Source organism: Eimeria maxima, genomic scaffold (assembly GCF_000499605.1).
Source record: "Eimeria maxima Weybridge genomic scaffold, Emw_scaff427, whole genome shotgun sequence".
In the NCBI taxonomy this organism is placed as follows: Eukaryota; Apicomplexa; class Conoidasida; order Eucoccidiorida; family Eimeriidae; genus Eimeria; species Eimeria maxima.
The window spans coordinates 16,593-27,273 of record NW_013563848.1 but is presented as its reverse complement, the minus strand read 5'-3'; the positions used below and the strand labels follow the sequence as shown (position 1 = coordinate 27,273).

Here is a 10,681-nt window from a genome sequence, read left to right as displayed (position 1 = left end):
TATATATATATATATATATATATATATATATAAGGGGAAGAGAAGAAGAATGTGTTAGTTGTGTGTTGCCCAAGGATTGCATGCAGCGATTGGGGCTGCAGTTTGAAGAAAAAGTCAATAAATAACCAATTAATTTATTTAATTAATTATTTATTTATATAATTTAATTTAATTTAATTTAATTAATTAAATTAATTAGTTATTAATTAATATATAGGCATAAAAAGGGGAAAAAAAGATTTATTTATTTATATAAGATACACCTATTAACAATATAGACAGTCTTCTGCTGCTGCTGCTGTTGCTGCTGCTGTTGTTGCTGCTGTTGTTGCTGCTGTTGCCGGCGCATGTACTGTTATTGCTGCAGCAGCACGTCCCCAGTAGCAGCAGCAGCAACTGCTGCTGTTGCTGCTTGTTGCGGCAGCAGCAAAATATCTACGGTGTACAGACACCCAACAGGGTACTCTGTGTCTATTGGTCCCCTACATATTGCTGCTACTGTTTGCTGCACTTGCTGCTGCAGCACGGAGCAGCAAGAGGAGTGCAGCAGCAGCTCGGTAGGGGCCTCTAACATCAGCTGCAGCAAACCCACATGCAGTCAGCAGCAGCAGCAGCAGCAGCAGCAGCAGCAGGGGTTGAATATTGTCCAGCCACATGGGGGTCCTGCAGCAGCAGCAGCAGCAGCAGCAGCCGTAGCAATGGATGCAGCAGCAGCAGCAAGGTTGTGTGTCTCTTACCAGCTGCAAGGCCTGCTGCAGCAGCAGCAGGGAAGGGAAGGCCTGTCTTATTGCTGCTGGTAAATAATTAGATCCCTTCTTATTAGGCAGCAGCAGCAGAATACAGAACAATGCGTGCTGCAGCTGCAGCAGCAACAGCAGCAGCAACAAAATGTACAACAGGCCATACAACAAAAACTGCAGAAGCAGCAACAGCAGCAGCAGTAGTAGTAGTAGACTGCCCGTGCAGCAGCAGCAGCAGCAGCAGCAGCAGCAATGCCCTAGAGGGGAGACACTTACCGCCTGGAGAGACAGCCGCATCTCATCCTCTATACCTGAAACCTGCTGTTGCTGCTGTTGCTGCTGCTGTTGCTGCTGTTGCTGCTGCTGCTGCTGCTGCTCGTGCTGCTGCTGCTGCTGTCGGCCTCTAAAGACAGAAGAATCTCCGAGTGGATGGAGGGGCCCATGAAACAACTCGAGTCTTGCTGCTGTTGCTGCTGCTGCTGCTGCTGTTCTTGCTGCCGCTGCTGCTGCAACGGTCAGGCGCAGCAGCAGCAGCAAATGCTGCAGCAGGGAACCCCCCAGCAGCAGGCCGCCAACACCTCCACCAAGCAGCGCAGCAGCAGCAATAATTACAAGTGTAGCACTTCTCGTTGCTCTTTGCTGCAGAAGACTATCTCTACGTCAACATGCTGCTGCTGCTGCTGCTGCTGCTGCTGCTGCTGTGTCTCCTTACTCTCTTGTCAGCAAAACCCACGAGCTGTCTTCCGCCATGGGTTCGAGCCCCTGTTGCTGCTGCTGCTGTTGCTGCTGCTGCTGCTGCTGCGGATGGCTGCAGCAATCCAGCTGCAGCAACTGCAGCCTCGCAGCAGCCCCCAACAAGCTAAGGACCTGCTGCGGTGTCAACTGCAGCAGCGCCATATCCCATTCTGCTGCAGCTGCAGCAGCAGCAGCAGCAGGTGCAGCAGCAGCTGCTGCTGCTGATTGTGATGGTGCTGCTGCTGCTGCTGTTGCTGCAGGAGATAATGCCAATTTTGGGGTTGTTTGCTTCGTTAAGAACGTGGCAGCAGCAGACACACTCCTCTGTGTTGTTGCTGCTGCCCCTGCTGCTGCTGTTGCTGCTGATGCTGCTGCTGCTGCATCGCGTATGAGTCTCGGCAGCAGCAGCAGCAGCAACTGTACATTGTGTGATTTGCTGCTAAGGCGAAGAAGAGAATTTGTTAAATCCAGCAGCAACTTCAGACTCGGGCGTTCGCAGTCCTGCTGCTGCTGCTGCTGCTGTTGCTGCTGTTGCTGTTGCTGCTGCTGCTGCTGCTGCTGTTGCTGTTGCTGCTGCAGCTGGATAGCGAGGCGGGAGAGAGCTAAGTCGCATATGCGGTGCATGTAGTAATGGGCTGGCCTACTACTCCGTCTGTTGCTGCTGCTGTTGTTGCTGCTGCTGCTGCTGTTGATGCTGCTGTTACTGCTGCTGCTGCTACTGCTGCTGCTGCTACTGCTGCGGGCTTCCTGCTGCATAGCAGCAGCAGCCACAAGACGTTGCAGGGCCCCAAGAGGTACCCCAGGTTGCTGCAGCAGCCCCCTACTCGCATGCTGCTGCTGCTGCTGCTGCTGCTGTAAGCCTCCTACGTGCTGCAGCACCCATAGAGCCCTACGAGCAAGAGTAGAGGAGAGAGACACCGTAGCTGCAGCAGAGAAGAGGAACCAGGAGACAGAATCAGTAGCAACCAGGTGTCTCCTCAGCTCTTCGTGCTGCTGCTGCTGCTGCTGCTGCAGAGGACGCTGCGTCCGCTGCAAAGCGCGTATTAAGGGGAGCAGCAGCTGCTGCTGACGCCGCAGCAGCAACTCCGATAGCCGCAGCAGCTGCTGCTGCGCCCTCCTATCTGCTGCTGGGTTGTCTCCTTGTCCCCTAGCAGCAACACTCCATAAGAGAGCAGCAGATACACCGTGGCTCCTTAGGCGGTCTGCTGCTGCTGCTGCTGTTGCTGCTGCTGCTGCTGTTGCTGCATCGGGGGGAGTGGTGGGGTTGTTGTACTTTTTTATTTTCTCCTTTAGCTGCTCAATGGCTGTATTTGTTGCAGAGAGCAGCAGCTGCATGCATGCGCTGCTGCTTAGGAGACGCTGTGCTGCCTTCCTGCTGCTGCTGCTGCTGCTGCTGTTGCTGCTGCTGAGTCTGCTTAAGGCAAAGATAAAGTGAGCAGCATCTCGTAGCGAGACGCTGCGGTGTACAGACAGCAGATGATTCGTCCCTGCAGCAGCAACAGCAGCAAGCTGCTGTTCAGGTGTATCTCCCCTAGCAGCAGCAGCAACAACAGCAGCACGAAGCCACACCAGCAGCTGCTCGTGCTGCTGCTGCAGCTGAGCTCCACTTGGTGGGCCTTCGGGGGCCCCTCCAGCAGCACCAGCAACGGACAAATAATCAGTGCTGCTGCTGCTGTTGCTGCTGTTGCTGCTGTTGCTGCTGCTCGGACCGTTGCTGCTGCTGCTGCTGCTGCTCGGACCGCTGCTGCTGCTGCTGCGGTGGCTCTTGGTGCTGCAGTGGTTGCTGTTACTGCTACGTATATTGTTGTTTCTTTTGCTGCTGCTGCTGCTGCTGCTGCTGCCATTCTTGCTGCACTCTTGTAAGGCTGCTATCAGTAGGGGCCCCCAACCCCAGGGGCCCCCCGCCTTTAACAGCATCCGCAGCTCATCTTGGAGGCCCCAGTACCCAATTGGAGGGTATAATTGACGGGCCCAGGGGCCCCCTTCATATGCAATGTGCATACTATGCTGCTGCAGCTGCAGCTGCTGCTGTTGCTGCTGCTGTTGCTGCTGCATGTCTTGCTGGTTACGCTGCACCTGCTTTGGCGGATGATCATGCTGGTGTTGCGGATCTTGCTGCTGCTGTTGCTGCTGCTTCTTTTGCTTCTGCTGTTCAGGAGGGTCCTGCTGCTGCTGCTGCAGTGGGGGGCAATGATGCTGGTGTCGGTAAGTCGCTCTCACACACCAGCATTGTTGCTGCTGCTGCTGTTGTTGCTGTTGCTGCTGCTGCTGCTGTATTCTTATGCAGCAAGAATTCTGCAGCTGCAATTGCCGCCCAAGGGCCCCCCCTGCTGCCGTACCCATCACCAGAAGTCTGGGGGCCCCCGTGGGGGCCCCCAATGCAAGGGCCAACGCTCGTTGGGGGCGTCCGCGATGCCCTAGGGGCCCCATGGGGGCCCCTAGGGCCCCTCTAATTGCTTCGCATAGCCAAGCGCGAGCAGAACTTGCGAGCATTTAAGCAAGGAAAGGGCCCCCCTGGGGGGCCTCCTAGAAGGGCCCCTTGACCCTAATATATTATAGGGGGCCCATAGTTTGCTGCTGCCTATGCAGCAGCAACTGCCTTTATATTCTTTTTTAATATTTTTTATTTATTGGTAAATTAATTCATAAATAATCTGCTCTCCTCCAGGAAGTTTCGCAGCAACACTCAAGGGGTCCCGCTTCGGGGGCCCCCAGGGGCCCCCCACGGGGGGCCCCCAGAGGGGCCCCTCACCACCGACGGGGCCTTTTGGGCAGTTGTTTGCGTGCGGATGCCTCTTTGCATGCATTATAATTTATTAATTCATTATCTAATGGTTTTTTCTGCAGGGTGTGGGGCCCTTTGTGGGGCCCCTTACTGATTAGCAAGAACTAGCCAACTAGCTAGCCAACCAGCTAGCCAACCAGCTAGCCAACCAGCAAGCCAACCAGCTAACTAGCTAGCCAACCAGCTAGCCAACTAGTAGGTAAATTGTTTAACTGGGTAAGACAATTGTCTGTGCCCTCTGGTACTCTCTAGGTAGCAAATAGTTGACATAGGCAAGACACAGTGTCCCCCTCAAGCAGCAGCAGCAGCAGCAGCAGCAGCAGCAGCAGCAGTAGTAGTTAGAGGACGAATAGAGCCGCGTCTTAATTCCTCAAGATATACACTGAAGACAGCAGAAGGGATAGTCATGTCAACTAGCAGAAGCAGCAAGGGGCCCCCATGCAAAAATGTGTAAGGGGCCCCTGCCCTAGTGATGGGGGCCCTAAGGGGGCCCCAAGGGTAGCCGCTAAAGGGGCTCCATTACCTCCACCTTAGGCCAACCAGAAGCAGCAACAGTGTTGCATGCTTATGACACCCCCTGCTGCAGTCAGCTCCTGCTGCAGTCAGCAGCTGTATAAGGGGGGCCCCCCAAGGGGGCCCCTCCTGCCTTACTGCATATCTTGAGGGTTAAGAAGAAGTTGTATCTTAAAGTCTGCTGCCTCTTTGGGCCTATCGATGTCCTCTGCATCTGTACCAACCACAACGCATGCAACCTGCTGCTGCTGCTGCTACTGCTGCTGCTGCTGCTGCCGCTGCTGCTGCAGTATTATAGGAGGGAGGAGCTAATTATATTGTGGTGTATAGGCAGCTCACCAGATCCGTCTTCTTTCCCTTCTGTCCCCTTAACAATTTTAATCTTTCTTGCATTTGTTAGCTGCAACAAAGAACAGACAACGTGCTGCTGTTGCTGCAGTTGCTGCTGCTATAGCTGTTGCTACTGCTGCTACTGGAGAGAGGAGGCCCTCAGTGAGGAGGAGAGGGGGCCCCCAGGGGGCCCCCTAGGACTCGCTCTTACCATAAGAGTTGTTAGGAAGGTGCGGCATATTTCATACCGAGGCTTCCCCCTAACTAAAGAAGCAAATGTTGCTGTTGGAGGACTGCTGCTGCTGCTGCTGCTGCTGCTGCTGCTGCTGCTGTTGCTGCTGCTGGGGGGGTTAGGTGCAGCAGGAGAAGGAGTAGGTGAGGCGGCGTGGCTGACTGTCTCTGCGTCCGTTAAGGGGGCAACAGCCTGCTTCAGCACAAGAGCAGCAGCAATGCAGCAGCAGCAAGATAGCAGCAGCAAGGCAGCAGCAACAAAATAGCAGCAAGACAGGGAGACACAACGGATGCAGCAGCAAGCTCGCGCCTCCCCCCTGGCCGGTCTTCTAGGGGGTATTAGGGAAGCCGGTACCGAACTTGCCTGTTGCTGCTGCTGCTGCTGTTGCTGCTGCTGCTGCTGCTGCTGCTGCTGCTGCAGACGGAGAGTCTCCCTTATAAGGATTTCCTCTGACTCTCTAATATCAAAGGAAGGGACAGACTGCAGCGTCATCAGCTGATCCTCCAAGTACGCATTCCAGCGAGCCACCCTGCAGCAGCAGCAGCAGCAGCAGCAGCAGCAGCAGCAGCAGCAGTAGCAGTAGCAGCAATAGCAGCAACAGCAGCAGCAGCAACAGCATGAAGGGGAGCGAGCAGCCGATTGTAGTACCAAACAACCAGCAGATCAGCAGCAGAAGCAGCAGCAACAGGGAGGGCAGCAGCTGCTGCTGCAACAACAGGCAGCAGAAGAGTGCAGAAGGAGGTAACAGCAGCAGCAGTAGCAGCAGCAGCAGCAGCAAGGATGCTATTTACCGCAATTGTATGGCGAGTTCTTCATCTGCTGCTGCTGCTGCAGCAGGTCCTCCTTCTGCGTGTTTTGCTGCTGCTGCCGCTGCTGCATTCAGTTCCTGTGAGGCAGCAAGACAGAAGCAGCAGCAGCAGCAAGAAAATATATAGCATATGCATGATGGTGCCTATACACACGAGAGGTGTCAATACAGCCGATAGCAGCAGCAGCAGCAGCAACTATAGCAGCAGCAGCAGCAACAGCAGCAGCAGCAGCAGCAGCAGCAGCAGCAGCAGAAGCCTACCGCTATTCGTTCTCTCTGAGCACGGCGAATTTCATCTTCTATTGCTGCTGTCTCCTCGCAGCTCAGACGCAAATCCCCGCATGCAGCAGCATCCCCTTCCTGCAGCAGCAGCAGCAGCAGCACCAACAGCAGCAGCAACTGCAGCAACTGCAGCAGCAGCAGCGTAGATGTAGTAGCTATAGAAGCGACAGGTAAGACAGCCATGGCACATATTAGCATACTCATGCCTCTCCCTGTACACCCCATAATACACAAGGTGCTCCTCTTGCTGCTGTAGAGACTCACATATACATCGGGAAATGCTTCCTCTTCTCGATCTCCTTCGAGCACCACCAGAGACTCCTCTGCTGCAGCAGCTTCTGCCTGTGCTGCAGCTGCTGCTGCCGCTGCCGCTGCTGCTGCTTCCGCTGCAGCAGCAGCAGCTGCTGCTGCTGAGACGCACTCAAAACGCGAACGCGAGGAAGGATGGCTCGGGCCTGTCTCCTGCAAGCTGCTCGCTGCAGCGACAGCAGCAGCAACAGCAGCAGCAGCACGAGACGCAGCAATTGGTCATTGTAGCTAAAGCAGCAGGGATGCCTGGCAGCAGCAGCGGTAGCTGCTGCTGCTGCTGCTGCTGTGGCTGCTGCGCACAGGATCTCTACCGCATTTCGTGGATGTTGGCACTCTAAGGAGGGCAAGGGTTTAGGGTTTAGGGTTTAGGGTTTAGGGTTTAGCCTGCCTGCATCTTGAGGGCTTGCTTCCTTGCTGCTAGGCATTCCTTTAGCCGCAGCAGCAGCAAATCGTCTGCCCACTGCCAACGGTTTAACCACTGCAGCCGCTGCTGCTGCTGCCGCTGCTGCTGCTGCTGCTGCTGTTGAGTGCCTATAGGAGGGCAAAACAGCTTCTTGAGGAAACGCCTATGGGGGGCCCCCGGCAGACGAATAGCGGGGTACCCAGGGAGGGTATTGTACCCTGGGGCCCCCGCGATGGCCCCCCAGTCCGCTGTGGAGGCCCCCTGGGTTTGGGGCCCCTGAGAGGGTACAGGCCAGAGGCCCCTAAGGAGGGCCTCTTGGCCCTCTCGAGTGGAGGCCCTGTGTACCCATAGGGCCCCCCCTAGGGTTTGCACGAAGGAATCGTTAACGGGGGCCCCCAAGATACTCGCAGGTGGGGGCCTAAACAGAGCAGCAGCAGACATAAACGCATGCATATTGCAGCTGTGCATCACCTACAGGCACCAGCTGCAACAACAACAACAACAGCAGCAGCAACAGCAACACCAGCAGAGAAGGCAAGGCACTCCCGCACCCACCTGCATGGGGGGCCCCCTCCGGGGCCCCTATTTTCCTTAGGTTGCTCGCAGCTGCTAGGCAAATTCATAAGAAAGTCTCGAGGCCTCCTCTTAGGAATACCCTCATGTCTGAGGGGCCCCTGGGGGCCCTCGGGGCCCCCCGAATAGCCGTGTAGCATCTGCTGCAAGGCCGAGCCTGTGAGGCCCCCAGGGCCCCCTGTACCCCCGGCGCCCTTTGGTGGGCCCCTTGGTGGGGCTTCCCAAGGGGCCCGTGGGGCCCCTGCTAATGCCTGTCTTCTAAGGAGTAACTCGAGGTGGGCCCTTGCAGGGAAGGAGAGGCCCCTAAGGTAATCCCTTGTTGTATGCAAGGAGTTGGGGGCCCCCCAATCGGCCCCATAGAGAACTGCAGCGCAGCAGAGACAGAGAAACCTTAGTGTAAGAAGAAGTGCTGCAGTTGCTGCTGCTGCTGCTGCTCCTTCTGCTGCTGCTTCTGCTGCTGCTGCTGCGCAAAGACTCACAGTTCAAGAAAGCAAGACGGTGTGGCGGGGGCCCTGTGGGGCCCCCCATTGTTGTTTCTTCTGTACCCTTTTCTGTAGGGAAGCCAAGTACAGCACAAATATTTTCTGCACTAGTTGAAGAAAAGAAAGAAGAAGTTGGGGGCCCCTTGGGGGCCCCATTTACTCTATTATATCCCCCCTGCAGCAGGTCTTGTACCCAGGAATCAGCAGCAGCTGCAGGGCTCTCCTCAGATCTTGCAGCAGCAGCAGTTGCTGCCGCTGCAGTACTAGCAGCAGCAGCAGCAGGCAAGGCAGCCGTGGACTGCGGATCGCTAAGGGGCCCCAAGGGGCCCCCCAGATGCGGCTGCAAAGGGGGGGGCCCATCTGCTGCTGCGAAGAAATCAGGGTACTCTTCCCACGTGTCTCCAGTACCCTCCTCGGCAACAGGCAACGGCATAACACCCGGGCGGGCCCCTTTGCCTTGGGGGCCCCCACTACCCCGGGGGCCCCCCATTCCCCGGGGGCCCCACTTGTCACGGGAGGAGGGGGCCCCTTGGGCTAACGCTAGGTACGCTGCTGCGTCTGACGAAGTCGCTAGGAGGCCCCCAGTCTCCTTGTGTACCTTTAAAGTAGTTACCTGCAGCAACAGCAGCAGCAACAGCAGCAACAACAGCAGCAGCAGCAGCAGCACAGGCTCGGGATGGTGGCACACATACTCGAAAGCTTCTTTCTGCACACTTTTTGGCAAGCAACAGCAGAAAAAGTAGCAGCAGCAGCAGCAGCAGCAGCAGCAGCAGCTGCTGCTGCTGCTGCTGTGGCGCTGAGAGGGTTCCTTAGCAGGCATAAACCGTACCCGCAGGCCCTGCAGCTCGTTGTACGCAGCCCTGGCATCTTCATCGGGGTCTGCAGCTGCTGCTGCTGCATCTGCTGCTGCTGCTGCATCTGCTGCACCTGCTGCACCTGCTGCAGGATCTCGGGGTGACCCCCTGGCCCCCGGGGGCCCCTCAGAGGGCCCTGAAGCTTGTGCTTGGCTCCGCTGCAGTGCTGATGTTGCTGCTGCAGTTGCTGCTGCTCTTGCTGCTGCTGCTGCTGCTGCAGGTCCCCTTAGAATTGCAGGCAGCAGCACACGATCAGGGGGCCGCTGCCCCTGGGGCCCTGGGGGCCCCTCCCTTGTTAGTGGTGGGGGGGGCTCCGGCAGCAGCAGACACGCAGCAGAACCTAGCTGCTGCAGGGTTTGATTTCTTAGTTGCTGCAGCGTGAGCTGGGGGGCCCCCGAGACCCCACTGCGACCCTTGAGGCCCCCTTCGAGGCCCTGCTGCTGCTGTTGCGCGTGCTGCAGCAGATTAAAGGCCAGTGCATGCAGACGTTCAATCCTCAAGCCCCAAACTGCTGTCGACCTCTCCAGCAGCATTGCTGCATGCGAAAACTTCATTGTGTGGGGAGGGCCCCCGGGGGCCCCCGGGGTCTCAGGAGCCCCAAGGGCCCCGGGGGGCCCCCCTTCTTCTCTAGACAGGGGAGAGGGTGCAAGAGAGTCCAAGGGGCCCTCCCTTCCTGCATGCTCCATCTCTATGAGGCCCTCTTCTGTAAGGCGAAGGAAGTCGGCCAGGAGGCCCCCTAGGTCATAGTCCCATACACCCTTTGCTGCTGCTGCTGCTGCAGCTGAACCCTGGGGGCCCTTCAGCAGCAACTGCGCCACTTCAGACAAGAAAACCTCCACAGGATCGGCGGAGGACTCGCCAGAAGGGCCCCCGAAGGGGCCCCCAGGGGGGCCCTCTTCTCCTTGGGGGCACATGGCGGGGGCCCCCATGCCTCAAGGAGACCTCGTTAAAGCAGCAACTTCTATCACGCCATACCGGAGGCTCCCCAGGGTACAGCTGGGGGGCCCTCCTCCGTCGGGGGCCCCTCAGAGGGCACTAACGTCGTGTAGATATCAATATAAATAAACAAACTTACGAGGAAACACGGGTTCATAGAAAATCCTCCTAAGTGCGACTGAGGGTACCGTGCTTAAAAGCGTTATAGGGGCCCCTAGGGGGGCCCCCTTGGCACTCCTGTATAGCCTCTCGTTGGCCCCTTGGGGGCCCCTTGAGTGCTCTTGAGGGCCCCAGGAGGGCCCCGGGGGGCCCTAGGAGATAAATGGGTCTAAGGATGACCTCAGGACACCAGGAAGTGCCTCCTTTGCTAGTGGAGTTGCTGTGGTAAGGCTTAGAGTTTGGGGGCCCCCTCAAGTAGTTAGCACACGAGCTGTCTGAGTCGGGGGGGGCCCCGGCAGTGTAGAGGGGGCCCCTTGGAGGATAAGAGAGCTGTTTAAGTGTGGTGTATAGTGCGACTGGATACAGAAACAACAAAAAAAATAAAAGATAAAGAAGGAAATGGAGGTATAGAGGGGGGGCCCCGCCACCGACCGCTGACTCAGTACCCAGTTGAAGGGGGCCCCCTCCTACCACCGAGTCGGCACTTGTAGGTAAACCCTCCTTCTGTATGTTTTGTTTTATTATAATTAACAAAATTTA

At 56.7% G+C, this 10,681-nt stretch overlaps 2 protein-coding genes across 2 annotated transcripts; both read right to left on the bottom strand.

Annotated features, from left to right (window-relative positions):
• Nucleotides 1-1,448: 1,448 nt before the first annotated feature.
• On the bottom strand, nucleotides 1,449-3,968 carry EMWEY_00032610 (hypothetical protein, conserved; the record flags this gene model as incomplete). Its single annotated transcript, XM_013478416.1, has 1 exon — nucleotides 1,449-3,968. The coding sequence occupies one exon, from the start codon at nucleotides 3,966-3,968 to the stop codon at nucleotides 1,449-1,451; it is 2,520 nt and encodes an 839-aa protein (XP_013333870.1).
• Nucleotides 3,969-4,907: 939 nt separating this feature from the next.
• Nucleotides 4,908-9,975, bottom strand: EMWEY_00032600 (hypothetical protein, conserved; the record flags this gene model as incomplete). Its single annotated transcript, XM_013478415.1, has 11 exons — nucleotides 4,908-4,987; nucleotides 5,113-5,173; nucleotides 5,315-5,527; nucleotides 5,690-5,864; nucleotides 6,127-6,221; nucleotides 6,405-6,503; nucleotides 6,690-6,894; nucleotides 7,196-7,555; nucleotides 7,693-8,074; nucleotides 8,190-8,805; nucleotides 9,022-9,975. The coding sequence occupies 11 exons, from the start codon at nucleotides 9,973-9,975 to the stop codon at nucleotides 4,908-4,910; spliced, it is 3,240 nt and encodes a 1,079-aa protein (XP_013333869.1).
• Between the last annotated feature and the right edge of the window lie 706 nt (nucleotides 9,976-10,681).